Here is a 27,737-nt window from a genome sequence, read left to right on the forward strand (position 1 = left end):
ACCCACTTGACTTTCCTTCATTTGCTAGAGGATAACTAAGTGGAAGCAATAGACAATTCTCATCACAATTGATGATGACAATAGGGATATGAACTCCAATTCTCTCCCCTAGCCAAGACCTTTATATTGATTGATTGTTATTCACCTTTACTAGTTTTGAATTCTTAGGCCTCTCACATTAATTTCATATCTCTTATTTTTATATGCTTTTAGTTGTAGTTATCTTGATACATGCTTGTTAGTTGGACAATGCTTGCTTGATATTTCTAGTTATCTCAATCTAATTGTTAGTTGTTTGTTGCTTTTATATACTTGTCATTTTACTTCTTTCGTAAGCAATCAAAAACCCCAAAATTCCTAACCAACAATGTGCATTTTAGTACAAGTCCTTGGAAGAACAACCCGGGATTCTACTCCTGGTTATTGATTGGATTGTTGTGATATTCTTGTAACTTTGATTTGAGGATACTTTGTCATTTGGGCCTATACTTTGCGATATTGAATTGGAAAATCTTTTGATCAATTCTTAACCAATATTCATCTTCCATCAGAGACAAATATGGCTTTGAAGATCGACATGAGCATAGAGTACGATAGGGTGGAATGGAGTTTTCTATGGTTGTTAACGAAGAAGTTAGGTTTTTATCAAAGGTGGATAAAGGAGTATGTGATTATGACATCTTATTCTTTTATTGTGGATGGTTCTCCAACTAGTTTCTTTAAACTAAGCAGAGGTCTCCGACAAGGAGACTTCCTCTCCCCATACTTTTTTTTTAATCTGTGTAGAAAGTTTATCCCATCTGCTCCACAAGGAAGAATAAAATAACCTAATCCAATGGCTATGCTTGAATAGTAAATGCCTACCCATTACCCATATCCTATTTGCAGATGACTCTCTTCCTTTTTGTAAGGCTTCCAGGACTAATTGTGACAACCTAATACAAATTCTCCAACACTGTTGTGAAGTTAGTGGACAAGTTATTAATCTTCAAATGTTGGTTATTTTTTCAGTAAAAATCCCTCTTTACAAGTTCAATTAGAGTTGTTTGAAGCACTACGGATGCCTAATGTGGGTATGCAAGATAAGTACTTAAGCCTATTGTCAATTATAGGCAGATTTAATAAAGAGACATTTTCTTTTGTTAAAGAAAAATTGCTTAAGAAGCTGTAACGCTGGAAGAAATAGAACATTATTATCAGCTAGCGGCAAAGAGATTCTAATAAAGGCGATTGGGACTGCTATTCCAATCTATACATTAAGGTGTTTGGGCTGCGAGACACTTTCCTAGATGAATTTCATAAGCTAACAATGCAATTTTGGTGGGGTCAGAAACAAGATGAGAAACGAATGCAGTGGATAAGCTAGGATACATTAAGCAAGAACAAAAAAATAGGGAGGAATGGAGTTTAAGGATCTGAAAGCATTTAACCTTGCTATGCTGGTTAACCAAGGTTGGAGGCTATTAACCAATGTTCTGAAAATTGATCCGGACAGGCCGGTTTGAGTGGGTTAATTGGAAACCGGTCATTTGGTCAGTTTGGTTGAGGTATAAAATCGTTCTACAAAAAACCAACCTAAGAACCACCAAAATTAGCCGAGGTTTTTCAGTGTTACCAGTTTTCTCTCTTTCTCTCTCTCTCTTTCTCTCTCTCTCTCTCTCCATATATATATATATATAAACCCAACCTAGTTACCCACCCCACCCCTACCCTTCCCTTTTCTCTCCCTCTCTGAGAAATCCTAAACCCAGCTACCATCACCATCTTATCGTTGCACTCTTCTCATCGTTCCTCTCTTCGTCGCCGTCAGTTGGTTGTCGTCTCTTCGGATCGTTCCTCTTCTCATCGTCTCGGTCGATCGTCATCTCTTCGGATCTTGCACTCTCTTTCCTCTCTGTAGCTCTCTTCGAGGCCTCTGTTGCTGTCACTTCTCCTCAATCCTCTTCTTCCCAACGTTGAGTCGGAGTTGTTGCCATCGCCACCGCGAAGGATAGGTACGTCATCGTCTCTTCTAGATTTGTTCGTCTCTCTCTCTCTCTCTCTCTCTCTCTCTTGAGTTTTCTCTCTTTGTCTGAGGGTCCGAGCTCAACGTCCTCTCTCTCTATCTCTCTCAAGGTGACGTCTCTCTTTACTCAACTGTGGAGTATTAGCTGCGCTGTCCCTTTGCTTGGGTTATTTTATTAATTTTATTTATTTTGATTTCCAAGTTGTTTGTTACTGATTTTTCTGATTTAGTTGTTGATGGTGCTATTGGCAGTGCTTTACTACATTATTTATTGTTTATGTTGGAATTTTTCTGATTCTAAATTATGCTATGATTTTGATTTTGAGTTGTTTATGCTGATTTTTTTTTAATTTGTTGGATTTGAGTTGTTGATGGTGCTTTGTTGATTTTGGTTGTTGGATTTTTGTTGATTTGAGTTGTCGATGGTGCTTTGTTAATTTTGATTGTTCGATTTGAGTGAAAATATTGTTTATGCTAGAATCTAGAATCTTTATTTAAATTAGATATTAATTTTATTTTATATTTAGTAAAACTGGTTGAATTCCGATTGAACCTATGAAGATTAAACTACTAAATCATTAAATCAATTATTTTATCAATTTATTGACCGGTTCGGTCTTACAATCTTGCTATTAACGAATCAGCAATTCCTCTTTTATAAAATGTACAATGATAAATATTTTAGATACACCTCTTTTTTTAGGGGCACAACTAGGAGTATGACCATATTGGGCCTAGCAAAGTCTCCTTAAAAGGAGAAGAGTTTTGGGAAAAGACAAAATAGAAAGTCTCAGCAAACTATTGTTAAAATCATGGAGATCCTTGGTTGGAAAACCAACTCCCATTTCAGGTTCAAGGTATCGGGGGAGTGGAAGCAAGAACTCATCCAAGCCAACTTTAGTCCTGTTACTACCTATCAAATTTTGCAAATAGACATTGAGAAAGGAGAAAAATTAGCTTCGTGGATATATAACAACCCTGGTAACTATAAAGTATCCTCAAGGTGCAACCATTGGAATACTTGCCAAGTCAATTTCAAAATCAGATACGTAGATGAGCATCTAGAAATTGAAGACCCACCCAAAGGTAAAGTGATTTTTTGTCGAGAAAGCATTGGTGTTTGGGACAAATCCCTATTAGCTAGTGCTATTTCAAGAGACCTCAATCTAAGAAGTTGGGAATGGTGGAAATTGATGAGAGAGAACATCAAAGGACAACAAAAATCGATGAAGAGAATGTCACAACTAGCTTACATTCCTTCTTGAAGAAACCTACTCTATGAGTAAAGAAGCTCTGTTGTGTGTTACCCCTTTTTTTTTCAGACACTAACCTTTTATTTTATTTGATTTTTTAATGCAATAAAATTTCTAACGACTCTAGAAAAAAATGGCGCACGTAGTTGTTTATCATAAGACTTTATATTTGATTTTACCGTTTTTGTCTTTTTTGGTCACCGTCAATTTGAAAGATATTTTTTGCTTCCTGCTTTTATGTATGTGATGTTATTTTGAACAAAAGAACACAATTAGAAGAGTGTTCGTTACCTGATGATCTCGGGTACTTGACGGGTCGGATGATGGAAAAAGGGTGAGAGGGCGAGACCCTGGAGTAATTTGGTGCGGGTTTCCAAATGTGAGCTGAAGACTGGCGACACCGGAGGTAGAACGGATGTGTGTAGGGGGGTGGCCACCTGCAAGGACACTCCGACGATCAAGTCAGTGTCCGTACGAGATGATAGCCAAATTAGGTAAGATGATGTGTACCTTGGGGGGAGAGCTGACTTTTCCCCTTATATATTGTGCTGGGCGGGCCCATTAAATGGCCTAGCCTGCTGGCCAAGAAGCTTCTGTGAGCTGTCTCGGTCCACGTGGGAGGAGCAGGTTGCTCCGGACTTCGGGTCTGGGTTTCGGGTGCTACCCTGAGAATACCGACCCGATCGGTTTGCTGGGCGTGGTGACTTGAGCCGCAGTGGCAAGTCGCACGTTACTCCAGGTCGGGCGTGGGGGGCCGACCCGTCAGGTTTCCTTATCTTGGTGGTTCGGGCATGGGTTGGAGGCGGTGTCCCCGACCCGCCGGGTGATCGGGTTGGACCTGTGTAGGTCCGTAATAGTGCCCCAACGCACCAGCCTTGAGGTTTGAAGTTCGTGGCTGGGGGCGTTTGACTTACTTGCCGAGTCGAGAAGGTACTCCTCTTCTCGTGAGCCTGCTGATGTCATTCGTGCTTCCACGTGTGGCCATTTTTTCTCTCCCTTGACGCTGCCTCCTTGGCTTCTGCGCTGGGCATTAAATGCCCATCATTTCGTGATTTAAAATTTACGTGAAATGACAGATATGCCCCTGCCTTTTGGCACTCCTCCTCGACGGTTACATTCTTTCCCCCCTTTTTTTATTTTTACAACCATCTCATTTCTCTATTCTTCCTTTCTCCTCCTTCTATTTCCTCGAACTGCTGCTGCTTCCCCTCTCTTTTCTGCTACTTGTTCATTCTTCTTCTTCTTGCTTTTGTTGCTGCTTTAACTTTTCGGCCTACTTCTTCATCTTTCCTGGTATGTTGATTTTACAGTTTTTTGTTTTGCTTTTTCCTTTTGGTATTTGTGTGCTTTTCTTTGCATGTTTTTCTTTATGAATTCCTGGGTTTCTGCTTCTTTTTGCCGCTTCTTCTTTTAGAGGGGACGCCACTGGGTTTTCCTTAGATTTTGCTTGAGTTCTGGGTTAGTGTAGGGGTACCTAGGGGGTGATTTAGGGAGTTGTAGTTTTGTTTTTGCTGTTTTTTAGGGTTCCCGACCTCCCGTTCTGACTAAGTGGTGCCCCCGCTGTAGGTATGGCTGAACGCCCCGTGCTTCCGAACCTGGCTCAGCGGCCGGTGGCTGATTTTGTCGATCACTACGCTTGGGTTACTTCCGATGTGAAGGACGCCCCTTCTAAGGTCACTCGTGAGAGCCTCCAGGATCTTCGCCAGGCCGGGCTCTTGTGCGGAGGAGGACCCGAGGAGGCATTGTACCAGGTTTACGTTCCTGTTGATCGGGAACGTATTACATGTCTATCACAAGAACCTGGCCTCTCCTCGAGTTGCTGACTGGTTGTGGGTTTATAAACCTATGTTCATAACCGTGTTTTCTCCCAGTCTCTGTGAATATTTTCGTCTACCTTTTTCTCCTTACCAACCCTTCTCGGGAGGGGAAGACAAAGAAATGGTCATGTCTTTTAGGGCCCAACAAGGTCGGAGGATCTTTGGTCTCTTCGAGGATTCCTTTCATGGCTTCAAGTACACTTTTTTCAAAGTCAAACCAGTTGAGGGCCATCAACCCTTCTGGCTTACCGCCGAGGGAGAAAGGCGGATCCCGACTTACTGGAGTTTCGAGGCGGGATCTGACTATCTAATAAAAATATCTTATGATTGATTGAGCCCGGAAGAACGTAATGTTGCTGACATCTTGTTGGCCATTTTTGGCGAAAAAAATCTTAACCCTCATATGGTTATGGGGGATCGGGAGACCGGTTGGTATGTTGGTGAGTTTATTTATCTTGTGCTTTTTGCTTAGTGTTTTACTTTCCTGCTGCTCACACCTTTTTCCTTTTGCTTGCAGTTTCCATGGCTGGTGGAAAGACTACCATGACTGAGTTGATGAATCTCATCCAAGATGATGATGAGGGTGATGAGGATTCCTCAGTAACCCCTTCAGCGAGTCAAGATCAGGAGGTCACTGGCGAGGCTAGTGGCCAGGTCGTTGGGGCTAATCAGGCAGAGGCAGCTGAGGTCCCTCTTGAGAATGCCCAGGGGAACCCAAGTGTAGAGGAGGAGGTGCCTTTTGAGGAGGACCTGGGGTCTGGTGATGACGGTCTGAAGGTCGTTGTCAACCCGAAGAAGAGGAAGTGGGACTCGGGGAAGGCCCTGTGTGTTATGGAAAAGAATTTCGATGATGGGGGTTTTATTGAGTCCCAATTGCTTCCTAGTACTGAAGAGTTCTTCTGGGATGCTGACCTCGTGGGTCAGGTGAGGTGGATCTATCGTAGTCTCCTCCGTGCTGCTGCTATCACCAAGAAGGTGGAACTTGTCTTGGGAAATATTCAGGCTATGGAAGGCAAGCTTCGGAACACCTAGAAGGATCTGACTGATTCAAGATCTCGGGATGAGTCTTTGAAGAAAAAGTTGTTTGAGCAGGAGGAGAAGGCCAAAGAAGATGCCAAGGAAATCAATAGGTTGGTGGAGCAGGATCTCGCCTTGATGAAAGATTTGAATGCTTCCCGGGGTGAAACTGCCGCTGCTAAGAAGAAGATTAAAGATTTGGAGGATAAGCTGAAGTTGGAGGAGAGCTCGGCAACGGCTGCTCGCCAGGAGGTAACCACCCTGATGAAGAAAAATAAAGAGATTGCTAAGGGGGCCCAAGAGGCCGTGAAGCTGACTGAGGAGGGGATTAAGCTTCAGGTAGCTATGCTGGTTCCCGACCTCGACCTTTCTCAGGTGGGCACTTTCAAGACGGTTGAGGACGGGAAGATCGTTGATATCCTCAAGCCTTGAGATGGACTCTCTTCAGCTTTTAGTATTCCTTGCCTTGTTTTTGTAATTTTTGCTTTTGCTTTTGGGCCTGTTTAAGGCACCTTTGACTGTAATGAATACTTTGGCGTTTTACTTTGATTAAGCGGTTCATGATTTATTGTTTGCTTGCTCGGGCCGTTGTGGCTTTTGATTACTTTGTCGTTTTCGCTTATTCGAGCCGTCGTGGCCTTTTGATGTTTGGTTTAACATTTTTATGGTATGTACCATTTTTGTCGCTTGTTGCTTTTTAAGTTGTATTTTGATTTTTGGGTCCCTTTGGTTCCCTGGGTGATCAATCCCGGGTTTCCGTCAGGTCGACCAGTCATCGTTTGTCGTTTTGTCGCATTGGCGTATATCTTGCAAAAGACAAAGTTATTGTATACGCATATATAGGACTTAAAACAAAGAAGTGATGTAATACATATTTAAGTGAAATAAATGAGAGTGAAAAAGGGATGCAAAGGAAATTAAAGTGGAGGGAGCGAGGTCGTCAGATCGTGTGGTTGCTTCTTCTTATGAGTAGAACCATTTTAGGTTTGCCATATTCCATGTTCTCGGTACCTCGCTTCCATCCAAACTCTCCAACTTGTAGGCGCCCTTGCCGAGGACTTCTCTTACCCTGTAAGGGCCTTCCCAGTTCGCGGCTAACTTGCCTTCTCCTGGGGTTGGCAGCCTTATGTCGTTACGTCGTAAGACCAAGTCGCCTTCTCCGAGACTTCTTTTCAGCACTTTGCCATTGTACCTTAGGGCTATCATTTGCTTGATTGCTGTCTCTGTTAGATGTGCCATTTGTCTTGTTTCGTCAATCAGATCTTTTTTGACTGCCTTGTTTCCCCCTCCGAGGAGTAACCTTGGACTTGGCTCTCCGACTTCGACTAGAATGACTGTGTCGACCCCGTATGTGAGTCCGAAGGGGGTTTCGTCGGTAGATGATTGGGGTGGGGAGGTTCTGTAAGACCATAAGACTGAGGCTAGCTCGTCTGCCCATGAGCCCTTCTTTCCTTCAAGTCGCTTCTTTAGCCCTTTTAAGATGACTTTGTTGGCTGCCTCTACCTGACCGTTAGTTTGGGAGTGCTCGACTGAGGAGAACTTTTGCTTGATTTATAGTCCTGAGAGGAATTCTTTGAACTTCTTATCGGTGAAATGTGTCCCATTATCCGATATGATGATTTCTGGGATTCCAAACCTGGTGACTACTTGCCTCCACATGAATTTTTGGCAATTTGCTGAAGATATGCTAGCTAGTGGTTCTGCTTCCACCCATTTGGTGTAGTAGTCTATGGCTACTATCAAGTATTTTACTTGTCCAGGACCAGGTGGGAATGGCCCTAATAGGTCGACTCCCCATTGGGCGAAAGGTCGGGGCGCCATCATCAGGCTGAGTTCTTCGAGTGGGGTTTTGTGGAAGTTGCTATTTTCCTGGCATTTTTTGCATCTTTTGACAAACTCTTAGGTGTCCAACATCATTATGGGCCAGTAATACTATGCTCGGATGATCTTTCTTGCCAACGATCTTCCTCCGATATAGTGACCACAACACCCCTCGTGGACTTCGCTTAGGACGTAGTCCGTTTGGTCGGGGCGCAGGCATTTGAGTAAGGGTTGGTGGAGCCCTCGTTTGTATAGCTGTCCTTCTATGATCGTATACTTAGAGGCTTCCCTTCTAGTGGTTTGTGCTTCTTTCTCATTCTCGGGAGTTTCGCCATGCTCCAAGTATCGGAGGATAGGGTCTATCCAAGAGGGGGGTTCGGCGTTTGGGTTGCGTACAAGATGATTGCAGGTTCAGTTGCAAGCCCTTGGATTAAGGATCTGTTTCCCGTCCCGGGCTTAGTGCTTGCTAGCTTGGAGAGGAGGTCGGCTCGGGCGTTTCGCTCTCTAAGGACATGCTGAATTATGACTTCCTCGAAGCTTTTGCATAACTCCTTTACCTTTTTCAGGTATTTTTGTAGTAGTGCGTCCCTGGCCTGGTAGCTGCCGTTTATTTGAGAGGTGACGATCTGGGAGTCGCTACAGACTTCTACCCTTGATGTCCCGACCTCTTTGGCTAGGATTAACCCTCCTATCAGGGCTTCGTATTCTGCTTGGTTGTTGGAGACTGGAAAATCGAACTTGATCGATTGTTCGTAAGCTACTCCTGCCGAGTTCTCAAGAATGATCCCAGCCCCTCCGAACATTTGGTTGGATGCTCCGTTAACATGGAATTTCCACCGTGTGCTCGGTATGTCGGGAGCCTCTCCTGTGACCTCTACCAGGAAATCTGCCATCGCTTGGGCTTTAATTGCCTGCCTGGGTTTGTATTCCAAGTCATATTGGGACAGCTCTATTGCCCATGCCATCATTCGTCTCGTGAGGTCGGGTTTCTGGAGGACTTGCCAAATGGCCTGGTCGGTTCTTAGGATGATCGCGTGCCCTTGGAAGTACTGTTTTAGCCTTCTGGATGAGGTTAGTAGGGCGTAAGCCAATTTTTCCAACTTGGTGTACTTCAACTCCGCCCCTTGGAGTACTTTGCTGATGAAGTATATTGGGCGTTGAGTCTTGTCTTCTTCTCAGACAAGGACTGCCGCCATGGCTTGTGTGGTCATTGCTAGGTATATGTACAGAGGTTCCCCTTCTCTGGGTTCGCTGAGCACGGGGGGTTTTGAGAGTATCTTTTTGAAGTGGCTAAACGCTTCCTCACATGCCGGGGTCCATTCAAAGGCGATTCCTTTCTTCATTAGGTTGAAGAATGGGATCGCCCTTTCTGCCGAGACTCCGAGGAACCGGGATAGAGCCGTGAGCTTCCCAGTGAGTCGCTGCACATCTTTGACGCACCCAGGGCTTGTCATTTTTAGGACGGCTTCGCACTTGTCTGGGTTGGCTTCCACCCCTCTTTGTGTTATCATGAATCCTAAGAATTTCCCTGATTCCATGGCGAATGCGCATTTGAGTGGGTTGAGCCTCATTTTGAATTTCCTTAGTGCTTTGAAGGCAGTTTGGAGGTCGTCTATTAGCCTGTTCGGCTCTGCTGTTTTTACCAAGATGTCATCGACGTACACTTCTACTGTCTTGCTGATGAGGTCGTGGAAGACCTTGCTCATTAGCCTTTGATAGGTGGCTCCTGCATTCTTCAGCCCAAATGGCATTACTTTGTAACAATAGGTGCCTCCTGGCATTATGAATGTCGTTTTGTCCTCGTCAGGTCGGTGCATTGGGATTTGGTTATAGCCGGAGTACGCATCCATGAAGCTGAGAAAATGATACCCTGCCACCGAGTCTACCAAGGTGTCGATGTTGAGGAGGGGGAAAGAGCCTTTGGGGCATGCTTTGTTCAGGTCGGAATAGTCAACACACATTCTCCACCTCCCACTGGCTTTTTTGACTAGGACGACGTTGAACAGCCATGTCGAGTACTCGAGTTCTTTGATGAATCTTGCTTCCAACAACCCAGCTATTTGTTTGGCGACTTTATTGGCCCTTTCTTGAGACATCTTTCTTCGCCGCTGGGCTATTGGCTTGGCATCTGGTTTTATGGCTAGTCGGTGAGACATGACCTCCGGATCCAATCCCGGCATGTCTGATGATGTCCACGCGAAGAGGTCACCGTTCGCCCTTACGATCTCCATGAGGGGCCCTTGAGTTCGTGGGGCAGATTCTTGTTTACAAAGGTATACTGGTCTGCCGACTTTCCTATCTGAAACTTTTCCATGTCCCCTTCTGGTTCTAGTCTCGGCTTGTCCTCCATCCTGACGTCCAGGTCTGCTAAGAACACACGAGCTGCCTTCTTAGATTCTTTCCTTAGGGAGAGGCCGGTGTTGTCGCAGGCGACCGCCGCTTCTAGGTCTCCCCTTATGGAGCCAACTGTTCCCTTGTCCGTTATGAACTTCACTGTCAAGAATTTAGTGCATATTATGGCTGAGAACTCGTTGATGGTCTTTCTCCCAAGGATGATGTTGTAGGTTGTGGAGTCTCTGAGGACTACGAAGTCCGCCATAACCGATTTCCTGGTGTTACCGGTTTCTAGGCAGATTGGAAGGGAGATCGTCCCGTCGGGTTTTATATAGTTATCGCCTAGTCCCATGACCCTGTGCTAGTGATTTTGGAGGTCAGACTCCTTGACCCCCATGGCATCGAATACGTTTCTAAACAGGATGTCAGTGTCGGCCCCGGTGTCGACGAGGATTCCTTTGACTAACGCTGACCTGACCATCGCTGTAATTACGATGGGGAGGTTCTCAGGGAGGTCGTGAAACCATTTATCTTCCGGGCCAAAGGATATTGTGGGAGGTCCTCTGCTGATGATGGGACCTTCTGTCGAGATGGATAGAATCCGGGTATCCTTTTTTGTTGCCGACTTGGATTTAGGAGGGCTGTTGCGCCCGACCACGACGTTGACCACAAAGGTTGGGGGTTGTTGGCATCTGATAAACCCATATTTTATGATATATTTTGTGCTTAATCTGAGTGATTTATTCAATCTTTCACCCACTTATTCATATTATTTGCATGGTTTTACTTTCCCTTCCTTATTATGTGATGTATGTGAAAAACATGTTTCCTATGCTTTAAAATTAATTATTTTAATTACCTTTATTTCAATTCGATGCCGTGATTAGTGTTTTGAGTAGTTTCAGATCTTCTAAGGCAGGAATGACTTAAAGGACGGAAAGGAAACATACAAAATGGAAGGAAAGCACAAAACAGAGTTTTTGAAGAAAATGGCAGCCACGCGATCGCATGGGCGACGCGGCCGCATGCCAGCGCGAAAAGGCATTGACGCGGCCGCATGACTGACGCGATCGCGTGCCTTAAGCAGAACACATAGGACGCGGTCGCATGACTGACACAATTGCGTGACAAGGAAAACTCCGAATGACGCGACCGCGTGACCCACGCGGACACGTGACAGAGGCCACGCACCAGAAATTGCAGAAAACGCTCGCAGCGAATTCTGAAGCCCTTTTTGGCCCAAATCCAAGTCCAGAAGGCATAGACCAGAGGTTATGAAGTAGGGGAATGCATCCATTCAAGGAGAGTCTCCACTTTAGTTAGTTTTCATGATTTAGACTTAGTTTTGAGAGAGGTTCTCTCCTCTCTCTTCTCTCTTTAGGATTAGAATTTAGAATTAGAATTTTATTCACTTTCAGGATTATCTCTTTATCAGGTTCAATATTCCTTTTTATTTACTTTTGCAATTTAATTTATGAATTCTTCTATGTTACAGATTATTCTTTTGAATTAATGTTATTTGAGGTATTTCAGTTTAATATTACTTTCTTTTATTTACATTATTGTTATTCCCATCTGAAGACATTTTTATTCCAGTAGATTTACTTTTCTCCTTTTGGTCTTGGTTAAGAAATAAGTAACTCAAGAGTTATCAAACTCAAACATGATTGATAATTGTTATCTTGTTAGTTAAATTGAACTTCAATAATCCCAATCTTTTCTTAGGAAATAAATAGGATTCGAAGATCAAACCAATTAATCCCTTGACCTTCCTTTATCTTAGTAAAAGTTAACAAAGTGGAATTAAGATTCAGTTTTCATCATCATTGATAAGGATAGCTAGGATAGGACCTCTAATTTCTCATACTTTGCCAAAAGCTTATTTACAGTCATCTATTTATTTTACTTGCCATTTAAATTACTTGTTCTTCATTTACTTTAATTGCTAATTAAACCATTCGCTCCTCATTCTCAAAACCCCAATTTACAACCTCCATAACCAATAATAAGTACATACTTCCCTACAGTTCCTTGAGAAGACGACCCGAGATTTAAATACTTCGGTTATTAATTTTTAAGGGGTTTGTTACTTGTGACAACCAAAACGTTTGTACGAAGGGATTTCTGTTGGTTTAGAGACTATATCTACAACACGAATGTTTTTATAAAATTCTTTACTGGCAAAAATTCTAACGTCAAAATGGCGCCGTTGCCGGGGAACTGCAATCGTGTGCCTTATTATTGGTTATTGTAAATATTTTTCTTTTACTTGTTTATTTGTCTTTATTTTTCCCTTTTTATTTCTATTAGCTACTATGAATTCTCACCCCTTTCGCTTTGGATTTGGTTCTAATGTTATTGAAAGGAATAGAAGTTATAACAGGAACATGCATCAAGGTCAGAACAATCAAAGATGGATGGAGCCAAAAGGATCTGATCAACCCTTTAGGCAACAACACCCTCCAAGATATCATGGACAAAGACCATTCTACAATGCATACCAAGCCAATAGACATGGTGGACAACCTCGTAGTCACCAACAAGCCCCACCATGTGCTTATAGACCATCCTCTCAACATAACTTCGAACCACCACACTCACAAGCTCCTTTTCACCATTCACCACCGTATGATCCTTATCTACCCCGATTCCAGTCCAATTACTCCCAAACATCACCACTTCCCCATACACCATATCCAAATCTATCACCCCGAGAATCAGAGGTTCGTCTCAAGGAAATAGTAGATCGACTTCAAACAACCCTTCATCAATTGGAGCAAGCAGTAAGTCTATTATCTTCTAGATGTTCAAACATTCAAGGACCTCCCACAGCCCCATGTGGACAATCTAACGAAGAGCGTAGCATGAAGGAGATACTAGAAACTCCAGTGGACAAGACAGAGCATGGCTTCGTCCTGGAACAAGTAGAGGAAGCTGTCATTATTAAAGAAGAAGAGTTGGTTGAAGACTTAGGAGACGCTGAACTTCCATGGGAATCCAGAGTTGTGGAGGATTCTGTCAAGGATGTTACAATTGATGCTAAGGAGGATTGTGCGTAATCCCCAAAGCAAGTCCTTCATGAAGAACTAGACAGAATAACCCAAGAAGCAAGTTTCCTTGATGATGATAATCTCAAGTCAAGTTCTTCTAGTAATGAACTTGCATCCGCAAGTGAATTCTCTGAGATCGAAGGATCTTTCCCAAGTGACTAGGAAGATGATACGGAGGTAGATTTCTCTCAACATCCAGTCAATGACTTAAGTGATGAGGAAGACATAGATGGCTTTGATCAGGACATGGATATGTTTGAAGAATCTTGCAACGAAGTGGAGAAATTCACAGAAGAGCACAAGGGAGTAGAACTCACAGAACCACTAGAACCACCTATCCCAAGGCCAATACCACCCAATACAAGTTTCAAGTGGGTACAATCCTTAACCTTTAACTGTGTTTTTCCACTTGAATATGGTTTGCTTGAAATAGATTGCCAGCTTAGAGCTCTCTACGGCTTTAAGAGTAAAAGGGAAATGGCTCGTACTCAGAGCTGGTGCACAAGGTTTAATAAGGTTCCACGCTTCAACTCGAAGTGCATGGATTGGCATCATGATCAATCGGATGGATCTCGGAAAACGTTTGGTTATCCTGGTGAGAATCTAATTTCTAAACCGCCCAGATGGAAAAGTATAGATCAAGATGAAGGCGGATTTAAAAGCAAAGTTTGAGATCCTGGAATCTATTCCGACATTCGTCACCCCGGGAGCCTGACAATCTGTTTAAAGCTGGTCAGAAGCTTCACATGCCTAGTTTGGGACCCCGGAGGCTATTGGCATTCCAAGCATTGGTGGAGATTTCTGGATGAATTCAAGCATAAGCCACCATAACAGGAAGCTCATCCAATGTCCAACTTAAGGACTTTAACTAAAAGTGCTAGGTGGGAGACAACCCACCATGGTATGATCGTTCCTTTTTCAATTTTTTTATTTAGTTTTATTTGTTTTCAAGTCTTATTTCATTTTATTATATTGAACCTGGAGTTTTGCATCGCATTCATATTAATCATTGCATTCTGCATACTGCATAAAAAAAGGGTGCGCGACGCGACCACATCACTCCAGCGATCGCGTCAAGTTGCGAAAAACACTTCCCACATGACCGCGTCATTCACACGGCCGCGTGATCTGGAGATCGGCGTAAAGATCCAATGTCCAGAAAGTTAGGCTGGAATTGTGCGGCCATTGTGCGTTTCGCACAAACAGCCCATGCGATCGCGTCCCTGACGCGATCGCGTCACTTGCACAACATCAATCCCACGTGACAGCGTGAGCGACGCGATCGCATCGCATGGATTACACAACACCCCAAAAAGAGACAGAGAGTTGCGCTGAAACGATGTTGGATTCGTGCGTTTAGCACAATTACCAGCGACACGATCACATGCCCCAGGCGATCGTGTCATTTACTCTTTTAGCTATTCCATGCGATCGCGTGCCCCACGCGATCGCGTTAACCATCATCTCAGCCCAGCCACGCGACCGCGTGCCCCACGCGATCGCGTGGATTCAAATTTATAACCCCCCAGTCACGCGAACCCTAACATTCGCGCCCCCCAACCACTCTCCTCCCTCTCTTCTTCTCCACTCACACCACCACCACCCAGCCACCCAGTGCCACCCACGCCCCCTTCCTTCCCCTATTTCCCCTACCCCATTACCCTACCTTTCCCTCCCTGCCCCCGAACAGCAGCCACCACCGCCGCGTCACCCTCCTCCACCGCGCCAGACACCGCTGCCACCATCCCCAGCCACCTTTCTGCCCCACTCTTCTTATTTGGCCTACCAGGTTCCGACGAACGCCACCCTTCTATCAATTCGTAGTTAACTCATATTTTTTCTGTTTATGTTCATATTTAGGCTAGTTAGATATGCATGTTGTAGTGGATTCTAGGTTGTTAGGTAGCCTAGGATGTGGTTAGTGGATTTAGCTCTGTTTAATTGCACTATTCGTTTTTCTTGTTTTATCAATTTGCAATTCTGCTGTTGCTGTGAAGTTCGTAATGTTCATATGCTGCTCTTCAAGTTCATGCTGCTATGATCTTTCTTATTCATCCTATTTAATTGCAGCTTTAATTTTGATACATATGAACTATTCTGTTGCTGTTTATTTTCCGGGACAATCCAATTTTAGCCGGAATGCTACCCAAATTTCTGTAAAATGTTTCCATTCATGTCTTGGTTTTGACATTTTCAACTGTGCTTTCCTTAGATTTAACCAAACCGATTCATGAATGCCAGGACAAGCTTTTTCATTCTCTTTGATTTCCTGGTTCATAAATTGCATTTTTGATGTTTAGATTCCAATTTTTGCTATTTCTATATCTATCTGAATCATCATCAACCTGTTTTCCTTGTTTGGTTATGAGTTACCTGTAACCTTTAATTGTGAATACTTGTTACTTAGAAACTTATCATTATGCCACTTACATTAACCCACTTTTTCCTAACTCACTAATTTTAACTTCTTAAACTCTTTTTCAATTCTAACCAACCTAACCTTTCATACTCCCTCTTTTTGGTTTTTCAATTTCTCTTTAACCTTCTAACCATGGCATACTGATAATTTTTCCTAATTAACATGCCTTCTATTACATTTTGGATTGTGAATTCTTCTTTTCAGACTTTTAACTCCTATACAATCTTTAATGCACATTTACTTAACTCATTTTCCTTATCCTATTGCTCCTTTGCCACTTTGTGTTTCTTTTGATTATTTGCCTATTTGTTTTCCTGTTTTATATTTATCCTGATTTTCTATTTTTCAGGATGTCTGCCACCCAGAGAAAAGGAAAAGCAAAGGCAACTACTGGCAAACGTAAAAGAGGAGAATCCGCTATGTCCATCATGGATATCATGCACGATGACTCCTGGCGGGAGAAAAATTTTACCCCACAGGAGAAAGCTGACCAGCTACTCCCTACTAATGATCCAGTAAAGTTTGCAAACCGATACTGTGAGCTGAAGTATCCGGTGTTTGCAACCTCCAGAAACCTATACCTGGAGAGGACTTTGAAGATCCCAGAAGAACTCCAGCAATACACCTCTGATCAGATCAAACAAAGAGGCTAGTTCTTTTTGGAGAGAAACCTGACTGAGGTTAATGCATCTTGGGTTAGGGAATTCTACTGCAATTACTTCAAAACTTCCCTAGATGCAGTGAACCTTAGAGGGAAGCAAATTCTAGTCACTGAAGAGGCCATTGAAGATATTCTAAAACTTCTGCCTAAATCCGATCAGCTGGATGGATATCAAAAAGCTGAGGAAGATATGCGCTTCATGAAGTTTGATTGGGATGCAGTCAAGGCCAGGATAGTCCTTGACCTGATCGTTCCTTGGATTATGGGTCAGAACACTACCATGCCAAAGGGAATCAAGCGGATTTACTTGAATGATGAGGCTCGGCTATGGCATCAGATACTTAGCAACTTCATTATGCCGAGGACTCACGAGACTGAGATACCTGCCACTATGATCACCTTCCTATGGTGTGTGATGGAGGGTAGGGACCTGTACCTGCCACGCTTTATCCGGTACTATATGGCCAGGGTCCACGTCCGAGGCACTCTTCCCTTTCCTTATCTGATTACACAGCTAGGCCGTTGAGCTGACGTGCCTTGGGAGGATGCTGATGAGAAGCCACCTGCTGCAGAATGCAAGAAGATTATCCCTCACAGCAGGAACTTTCTGGCTTTGGGCTACAGACCTCCATTCCTCACTGTTACTACTGAGACAGCCACACCATCTGCCGGCCCCTCTTCTTCCACAGCTACCCCTGCTACCACCACTGCACCTCCACCTGCCCGAGAGTCCGTCTATCATCTAGTGCACCGCCTGTTTCGACGGCTTGACCAGATGGAGCGTCGCAACAAGCGACGCTATGAACACCTGAAGCTGATGATACGCTCTGGTGACATCCCCTCCGAGCCTGACACACTATCCGAGGCATCTGAGGAGGAGGCAGATGATCACGAGGCAGAGACCCATCCACAGAGCGAGGTTGCGCAGGCAGGCACAGAGCAGGCCGCATTACATCAGGAGGCTCTGCCTCAGATTCAGGCTGTAGACCCCGAGATCCTTATCCAGTTAGCACCTCCTCTGCAGCAGGCAAATCCTCAGACCACCACCACAGAGACTCCAGCTACCCGTCCTTCCAATGATGACACCCCTTCACACCCTGCTTGAGTGAGCATCAGGGACGATGCTTCATTTTAAGTGTGGGGAGGTCGCCATCTCTGGCGTACATTTTTCTGGTGAACCACTACAGACTCTTTTTATTTTATTTTGCTACTTTTCTGTATTTTTCTTTTTATTTTTATTTTTCTTTTCTCAGTACTTATATATTGTTATTTCCATGTATTTTATACTCTATTTTCTGCATTTTGCATTTTAGTTCATATTTTAGCCATTTAGTTTAGTAGCAATTCTAACTCATTAGTTATAGAAATTATGGATTAATTAGTATAGTTTACCCTTTTTAGCATAAGATAGCTTAGTTTAATTTGAAAATATAAAAAGAAAGTAAACTAGGGACTTGAACATAATAGAAACAATCCACACACCTTGTATATATAGCATTACATGTTGGTTAGTTAACAACATTTCATCAAGGAGAAACACTAGAACTTTAAAGCCACCTTAAGTTTTACATTGAGAATAATGAGAATTTTTAACTAAACCTGCATGACATACATAACTGATAAATGATTTTTGAGCTAGAGAATACACAACCTGTGAGTTTTGAGCTTAATTGTATGGTTACATTCAAACCATAATATTTTATTCCTGTGTGTTTCACCCTTCTTATTTATTCTGATGTTCTTTACTTTGTTTTAATCTATATGTCCAATTATAGAATAGAAATATATACCAAGAGAGTCATTGAGGCCATTATGTGATTTTAGCTCACTTATCCCAAATTGGCCTACCTTTTACATCACCCTTGTTAGCCCATTTGAACCTTTAAACCCCCTTTTATTCTATCAGCCACATTACTAGCCTTAAGCAGAAAAACAAAATAAAAATCCCAAGTTGAATCCTTGGTTAGCTTAAGATAGAAATTGTGTAACTGTTTAAGTGCGGGAAACCTATTGGGAACATAGATGATAAAAACAAAAGGTAGAAAAGTTGAAAAGAATAAAATAATTCAAAATAAAAGTTTTGGGAAGCATGCTCATGTGAAATCAAAATAATTGAATTACCATGTGCATTAAAAAAAGTGTTATTTTTCAGTAGTTGAATAAAGGGGACACAAAAAGAATTCCCCAAATGTGAAATAAAACAATGCACATGGGATAAAAAAAATAATAAACATTGAAACATGAGCATGTAACATCAAAAGTGGGAAAATATAAGAAAACAGGTAAAGAAGCTTTGCTTTACAAAGTATGTATGTTAGGTGAGATCTTAGACTAATTAAGGATTCACTTATTAGCTCACTTAGCCTTATACATATACCCTTACCTTTACCTTGGCCCATTACAACCTTAATTAAAGACCTCATGATTTTTGGTATGTCTATATTCTATAATTGTTGATTGGTTAGATGAAGAACAAAGTTATAGAAAGTAAGAATAAAAAGAAGAATAGAGTAATTTACCCAATAAACACTGAGTGACTAGAGAGTAAACACAAAATCCAGTGAGGGTTCAATAGCTCATTAACATATATCTCTGCTGAAATTATTAATTGTCTTGCAAGTTTATAAGCTTAGCATGAGGACATGCTATTGTTTAAGTGTGGGGAGGTTGATAAACCCATATTTTATGATATATTTTGTGCTTAATCTAAGTGATTTATTCAATCCTTCACCCATTTATTCATATTATTTGCATGGTTTTACTTTCCCTTTCTTATTATGTGATGTATGTGAAAAACATGTTTCTTATGCTTTAAAATTAATTATTTTAATTACCTTTATTTCCATTCGATACCGTGATTAGTGTGTTGAGTAGTTTCAGATCTTCTAAGGTAGGAATGACTTAAAGGACGGAAAGGAAACATACAAAATGGAAGGAAAGCACAAAACAGAGTTTTTGAAGAAACTGACAGCCACGCGATCGCATGGGCGACGCGGCCGCATGCCAGCGCGAAAAGGCATTGATGCGGCCGCATGACTGACGCACCGCGCGCCTTAAGCAGAACTCATATGACGCGGTCGCATGACTGACGCAACCGCGTGACAAGGAAAACTCTGAATGACGCGACCGCGTGACCCACGCGGATGCGTGACAGAGGCCATGCACCAGAAATTGCAGAAAATGCTCACAGCGAATTCTGAAGCCCTTTTTGGCCCAAATCCAAGTCCAGAAGGCATAGACCAGAGGTTATGAAGTGGGAGAATGCATCCATTCAAGGAGAGTCTCCACTTTAGTTAGTTTTCATGATTTAGACTTAGTTTTCAGAGAGGTTCTCTCCTCTCTCTTCTCTCTTTAGGATTAGGATTTAGAATTAGGATTTTATTCGCTTTCAGGATTATCTCTTTATCATGTTCAATATTCCCTTTTATTTACTTTTGCAATTTAATTTATGAATTCTTCTATGTTACAGATTATTCTTTTGAATTAATGTTATTTGAGGTATTTCAGTTTAATATTTCTTTCTTTTATTTACATTATTGTTATTCCCATCTGAAGACATTTTTATTCCCGTAGATTTACTTTTCTCCTTTTGGTCTTGGTTAAGAAATCAGTAACTCAGGAGTTATCAAACTCAAACATGATTGATAATTGTTATCTTGTTAGTTAAATTGAACTTCAATAATTCCAATCTTTTCTTAGGAAATAAATAGGATTTGAAGATCAAACCAATTAATCCCTTGACCTTCCTTTATCTTAGTAAAGGTTAACAAAGTGGAATTAAGATTCAGTTTTTATCATCATTGATAAGGATAGCTAGGATAGGACCTCTAATTTCTCATACTTTGCCAAAAGCTTATTTACAGTCATCTATTTATTTTACTTGCCATTTAAATTACTTGTTCTTCATTTACTTTAATTGCTAATTAAACCATTCGCTCCTCATTCTCAAAACCCCAATTTACAACCTCCATAACCAATAATAAGAACATACTTCCCTGCAATTCCTTGAGAAGACGACCCGAGGTTTAAATACTTCGGTTATTAATTTTTAAGGGGTTTGTTACTTGTGACAACCAAAACGTTTGTACGAAGGGATTTCTGTTAGTTTAGAGACTATATCTACAACACGACTATTTTTATAAAATTCTTTACTGGCAAAAATCCTAACGTCAGCGTCCCCTATGGGTTCTTGCCTTGGCTTGACAGTTCGGCTACGATCTTCCTCGGATCGTTCACATTCCCGTCTCCTCGGTTCTCTGATGAGCCGGGAGAACTCGCTCAAATATCCTTCTCTGATGGCCTGCTCTAAGGCATCTTTGACATCGAAGCAGTCTTGGGTCTTATAACCGAATCCCTTATGATAATCACAGTAAAGGCTTTTGTTGCCTCCCGTTCTTTCCTTCAATGGTCTAGGACTGGATAGGATTTCCTTGTCTGCAATTTATTGGTAAACCTCCACTATGGGCGCCATGAGTAGCGTGTAGTTTTTGAACCTCCCTACCCGTGGGGGTTGCTTAGGTTGCTTGGCTAGGGTGCCGTCCCTAGGAGCTTCCTTGTATCTGTCGACCTGGGGGCCTACCGAGTTGAGGGGTTTGGGAGCTGCCATTTGTTGGCTGCTACAACCTGACTCACCTCTTCATCATTGATGTATTCCTTGGCCACGCTTTGAATTTCCTGCATGGACCAGACAGGCTTGGTAGTGAGGTGCTTCTTAAAGTCCTCGTTTAGCAGGCCGTTCGTCAGGTAGAGACTAGCAACTGAGTCTGTAAGGCCGTCGATCTCTAAGCATTCGTCGTTGAATCTGTCCAAGAACTTCCTGGTCGGCTCTCCGGGTTTTTGGGTAACCCTAGTAAGTTAATCGGGTGCTTTGCCTTGGCTATGCGTGTTGTGCACCGAGATAGAAAGCTTTGGAAGATGTCCGCGAAGGCTGTGATGGACCCTTGTGGGAGTGTGTTGAACCATCGGATCCCTGGGCCGGCCAGCGTAACAGGGAATTCAAATTCATTCTTGCTTCAAAAGCTGTAAGGTGCTCCTGGGGATCCTTAGTCCCATCGTACCTCATGCCCGTTGGCTTGTCAAAATTCTTCAGAAGCCGGACCTTGAGGATTGAGGGGTGGAAAGGAGTGGCTCCCATGATGATGAGTTCCTGTTGTTTCTTGGCTTTCCCTCTTCAGGACTCCCCGAGGCTCTCGAACCTGCCTTAGGTAGGTCGAGTGGTCGCCTGTGTATGCGCTTCATCGCGCTTTGTTGGGCTCCTTTCTCTGTTCTCGTATCTTTGGTAGGGGGATCGGGTACGGGTGTGGGATCGGCTGGCGTCATCGTGGGATCAACTGACGTCGCCGTGGGATCAACTCCTCGCTGCCAGCTCCCTTTCAAGGTTTTGTACTCTGTGTCTTAGCTCTTGCATAATCTTGGCGCTGTCGGCTCCCGTTTCTCCAAAAGGACGTCTTTGGGGGTTCTTGGTGTAGATTGGTTAGTTTAGCTGAACGGAGGATCGTGGCTATTGGCCACTACGAGCTGTCGAACTTGCCCTGCTTAGGCGGGCCCCGCCTCCTTCACGAAGTTCTTCCGACGTGGGAAGTCGCTCCATGTATGTTCCAGGGTCCCCACAGACGGCGCTAATGTTCGTTACTTGATGTTCTCGGGTACTCGACGGGTCGGATGATGGAGAAAGGGTGAGAGGGCGAGACCCTGGAGTGACTTGGTGCGGGTTTCTGGACGTGAGCTGAAGACTGGCGACACCGAAGGTAGAACGGATGGGGGGGTGGCTACCTGCAAGGACACTCCGACGATCAAGTCAGTGTTCGTACGAGATGATAGCCAAATTAGGTAAGATGATGTGTACCTTGGGGGGAGAGCTGACTTTTCCCCTTATATACTGTGCTGGGCGGGCCCATTAAATGGCCTAGCCTGCTGGCCAAGAAGCTTCTGTGAGCTGTCTCGGTCCACGTGGGAGAAGCAGGTTGCTCCGGACTTCGGATCGGGATTTCGGGTGCTGCCCCGAGGATACCGACCCGACCGGTTTGCTGGGCGTGGTGACTTGAGCCGCAGTGGCAAGTCGCGTGTTACTCCGGGTCGGGCGTGGGGGACGACCCGTCGGGTTTCCTTATCCTGGTGGTTCGGGCATGGGTCGGAGGCTGTGTCCCCAACCCGCCGGGTGATCGGGCTGGACCTGTGTGGGTCCATAACAAAGAGTTACACCTAAACATTTTTCTTCTTTGAGAGTAGAATTATACCTAAACATTGACTCAGAGCTAAAGATAAAAAGAAATTGATATATGGTCAATAACTTTTTCTTTTTCAAATTTTTTTCAAGAGTTGATTTTGAAGAAACATGCTTTTTTTTTTTATATTCAACTATATAATATTGTCTCAAAGATAACAAAACAGGAATAAAGTATACCTTTTTCTTAATATTTTTAAAAAAATTTAAAAATATCTCTAATATTTTTTTTAATTATAACTTTAATGTTTTTAATATGTTTTGATTTTATTATATCGATTAATTTCTTTTTACAGTCAATTCATGATCAATATATTTTTTTTTCAATTTTACTGCCCTCTCGAGAATACAAATTTCTATCTCTGTTCAAGTAAGTAATATCTATTAACTATAATTGTCAAAGAAGTCTTTAAATCCAAAATTCCCAAAATTTCACTCATCAATAACTTTTCCGTTGATTCTATTTAACCCTCTTTCCTTTTACGCTACATCAATCTTCAAAACAAAATATTCATTTCATTATTCATTTTCTCCTTTTTTCGCCATGTCTTCTTCTCAACTCATCTTTTTCTTTCGCCCCATCCTATCTGCTTCAGCTCACAACGGTCACGACGACAATCATGCTGAGATCGATGGAGGTGACACCGTCGATCTCTGTTCAAAGTCATTGATCCTTGCCAAGATTTATTGCCTCGTAGGATCTTCATCATGACATTCATCGCCGAAGTGTCCATATACATGCTAAAATTGAACGAGGATTTTCTTGTTTTGGAAATACAATTTTATTGGGATAGTGTTCTTGAGAACAACCATGATGTATTTTCTTGGCGATGCTAACAAGATTTTAGGAAATTTGACGGACAAAGTGTTATGATGATGATGAGTACATAGGGTGCTAAAATTGAACGAGGGTTTTCTTGTTTTGGAAACACAGTTCTGTTAGTAGAGTGTTCTTGTGAACAACAATGATGTATTTTCTTGGCAATGCTAACAAGATTTTAGGGGATTTGATGGACAAAGTGTTGTGATGATAATGGGTACAGAGATGAGGGTAGGGCTAGCAACATGTACTCTATCCGCAGATACCCAGTTCGATCGAGTGGGGTTGCCTACCAACCTACTGCGGGGAGGGTAGAGTATGGTGCGTGCTATGTGCAGTGAAGAAAGTGGGTATTAAACCCATGACCTCTTTTTTGAAAAAACTCAAAGTAACTACTTAGCTAATCATTTAAATTGGTAATTTAGTACGTTTGTTCTTTTTTATATAAAGTTAACCTAAAATTAAAATAAAACTTAAAAAGAAAATTCATATATCACATGTTCGCCGTTTATCAAATTCTCTTCACTCGAAAACCATAAGTCCTTCCTCATTTCTCTATCGCTACAACTCTAAGTTCTTTTTTCTTCCTTCGTCGCTGCAACTCCCGGCGTCGATGCAACACCTCCTTGCTACTCTCCCTGTTCATTGCACCGTCACCCCTCACCGCGTCATTCTCCCTGTTCGCGATGTCCATTATCCTCTCCGCCACTGCTCTGTGCTCTCGTCTCCGCTCGCGTCCGCTGTGCCATCCCCTACCTCGTCCGCTGCTCCGTGATTTGCGTTGCCCGCTCGATAAAAGCCGTAATCTGTCGTCAATAGCATCACCACATAGCCGTCGATTGTCCCTCCTCCTCCACTTCAAGTTGGATACTCTCACCCTCTCTGTAATTTATTGTGCTGAAAGTTTATTTTGTATTTTTGGTGTTTGTTTGTTATGAATTTTGATGATTTGCAGCATGCTTGTGCTCTAAACCTTGCTGAATTTTTTGCAGCCGCAACATGCATGTGCTTGTTTTGTGCATCTTTGTGATTGTTTTGTTATTCCTGCATATAGGATTGGGTAAGGTAGGGTTGAGAATTTTAGGGTGTAAGTAGAGTTTAGATTAAGTTTTAAAAAAAATTTTAACCTGTGGGTAGAATTAGAGTAGAGTCTACAACATACTCTATCCATTATCAGTTTTAGATGAGGGGATAAAATTGAAAAAAAAATCATAAGTTGATTGTCAAAAAATTAACGAAAAAATAAATTTTAAATTATCAAAAATATTAGAAATAAAATTAAAACAAATTAAATATAAGAGATATTTTTAAAATTTTTCGAAAATATCAGGTATAGAAAATATATATAGTAGCATCAGTTTCAAGTGTACTTACTATAAAAGATTCTAGCTGCTGGTGTTGACTTTTGATTTAAGATATAATGACTTTCCTTATTTGGTGTTAAATCTTTGTTTAGTGGTATATTCAGTTTATAGTACTTTTCTCGGTCCCATTTTGAAGCAAGTCAATCCTTTTTTAGTGGGAAAATATAATTTTATTTTCTATTTTATCCCAGATGTAATTTATACAGAAAATTACCATATTTCTTTCTGTTATTTAATTGGTTGTCTAATATACTAAACATTTGCCACGGCTATAAATAGTTAAATACATACAGAAAACTATATTTTCAGAAGTCACAGATTTACTTACTGTCTTGGACTTTGCTCTTCCAGCATACTTTTGGAAATAATCAAAATATCATATTCCCATCCTGTTAAAATTAAATCTTCTTCTCCGAGGATATCCCTGAAAATTAAAGTAATTAGTCATTTAGGTAACTGGATACACAAGCGGGAAAACCAAATATTTCTCTAAATATTTCCTTCCTCAAAGTAAGGCCATGTGATTTTTAGAATTTATGGGTTTATTTTCTATATAATTTTTTAATTAAAATAATTCTATTTTTCCTCTCTATTTCTATAATACACTATTTTTACTTTTACTGACATGATGATTTTTAATTGGATGCAATTATAAAAGAATAAGTAAATCATAAAAAATTAAAAAAAATGTAAATATTGACAAAAATATTCCTAAAGATCAAAATAACAAAATAGTTCTAAAAAAAATTTTAAAACATGACAAAGGTAATAACTATTTAAAAGTTACATGTAGGCATCAATTAGACCAAAATTTTATATCTAGACTTCTTTTTTTTTTAAACTTTTTTCATTAAAAAAACAATTTATTTGGCATAAAATCAACAATAAAAATAAAAATTCATTATTCTAAAAACAAGATTAGCTCCGTATTTAAAAGGAAAAACCCTCAAATAAAGATGAATTTGATAAATGTACGAGATGTCTCCGATATGGGTTGAAGGGTGAATCGGGAACCTGCGGATCAAGGTCGGAGCCGGGTCGCTTGACTGGAACAATTGGGGGAGGTACCTGCAAAGACACTCCGATGCTCAAGTCAGAATGGATCTGAGAGGTATAAGGTGTGTGGAATGAATCAATACCTCGTTCTTTTTTTCTGAAAAATCTTCTCTCTTCTCTGTGATACTGTTCTCTTTTGCTTGCTGTCCCTGTTTCTTCAAGCTTTCCAGGATCATCTTCTGCATTTCCAGGTTGGTATGCTTCGCTTTTCTTCTTTTTTTTTTTGTGATACGTCTGTCGTTTTGTATTTGCCATGCATTGCTTTGTCATTTCCTTGCTGTATTGTGTTTTGGGCGGTGGTATTTGAGTTTTGAGGGGGCTGAGTGTGGTTGTGTTTGGTTAGTAATGGCGGTGCACCACCGTGTTGGACTAGCAGTAGTGGTAAGTTTCTGTTCTTGCTTCTGCGTAGGGTTATTAGGCTGATGGTGGTGCTCCTCCTTGTTTTAGGTATGCATCGGCGGAGAAATGAGGGTGTTGGTGCTCTCATAGCCCCCTCCAGGGGCGTCCCCGCTCGCTACACTTGGGTGACTAGCGACGTGTGGGGCGTTCTGTCACGGATGACGAAGGCCGATCTTCAACGCCTCCGTGATCAGGGGGCGATTTATGGTGGCAGCAATATGGAGCGGCAGTACGAGCTTGCCCTTCCATATGCCGATGAGCGCGTTTTCTATTTAAACCTTCATTCGCCCACTGTTCCGGACTGGATGTGGGTTTACGAGTCGATGTTCACTCGGCTCAGCGTGCGGTTTCCTTTCTCGCCATTTGTTCAGGATTTGCTGAGTCGGTGTTCCGTGGCGCCTCCTCAGCTTCATCCGAATAGTTGGGCTGTCGTGCGGTCTTTCGAGTTGGTGTGCCGGTATCTCGATCTTCCGGCTTCTGTTCCTGTTTTCCTTTTTCTTTTCTTATGCACTCTCCCGACTAAGGAAGGGAAGCATAAGAAAGGATATATGCCGTTTCGTGCTCAGCCTCATCGTTGAATTTTTGGGTTGTTTGAGGATTCCTTTCATGGTTTCAAAAGGGAGTATTTTAAGGTGCGCCCCGTCCAGGGGCATCATCCGTTTTGGCTGTCGCCGGAGGGCGTACGCCGGTTTCCGACATACTGGAATTTCCGTGCTGGCCCGTCGGTTCTGACTAAGTTCACCTATGACGGTTTATCTCAGGAGGATAAGGACGTTGCCAACGTTTTATGGCATTTGTTTGGCGAGCGTCCGTTGAATCCTCGAGATGTCATGGGGGATCCCGAGGCTTGTCGGGCGTATATCGGTGTGTGCCTTGTCCCTTTCTTGATTTTTTTATGTTTTATTTTCCCGACTTTGTAACTTGATTTTTCTTTGGTTTCTTTCAGTTGAGATGGCTGGTGGGCTGACTTCAATGGCCAGGTTGAAGGCAGCGATGGGTCGGGAGGAGGGGTCTTCGTCTCCTTCTACCCCTGTCTCCAATCCTGCTGTGGATTCTCAGCCAGTTTCTCAGGAGGTAATTTCTTTGGGTGAGCGAGCCGACGCTCAAGTTTCTCCTGGTCCTGCGAACTCGCCTGAAGTCGTCGTGGTGACGGCTGCTGAGGCTTCTCGGAAAAGAAAAAGGCCTGAGGATCCGAGCAGCGAGACTTTCGAGGAAGAGGGTTTGGTGCCTAGTGTGATAGACCGTTGTTTCGATGCCCTGGGGTTTATCGATCAACACTTGATGCCTGGTACGAAGCCGTTTTTTGATGGCTGCGATGTTTCGTTCCAGGCCAAGTCGGTGTATCGTGCCCTCCTTCGGTCTGCTGTCGTTGTTCGGAAGGCTGAGCCCATGATGGCTCAAGTTGGCTTGTTGGATAAGAAACTCCTCCATTCTCAGGCTGAGATGGTTAAGCTGAAGGAGAAGCTTGAGGCTGCCGAGATTGCGAGGGAGAAGGCAG

General features: G+C 42.5%; 1 protein-coding gene across 1 annotated transcript in view; it reads right to left on the reverse strand.

Moving 5' to 3' along the window:
• Positions 1 to 27,737, reverse strand: part of LOC110264216 (replication factor C subunit 5-like) — an 87,061-nt gene that overhangs the window by 35,555 nt on the left and 23,769 nt on the right. Inside the window, exon 4 of the mRNA XM_021105887.1 lies at positions 25,113 to 25,208. Coding sequence (XP_020961546.1) covers positions 25,113 to 25,208 — 96 coding nt within the window. The remainder of the gene's footprint in view (positions 1 to 25,112; positions 25,209 to 27,737) is intronic.

This window comes from Arachis ipaensis, chromosome B07 (genome assembly GCF_000816755.2).
Source record: "Arachis ipaensis cultivar K30076 chromosome B07, Araip1.1, whole genome shotgun sequence".
Lineage (NCBI taxonomy): Eukaryota > Viridiplantae > Streptophyta > Magnoliopsida > Fabales > Fabaceae > Arachis > Arachis ipaensis.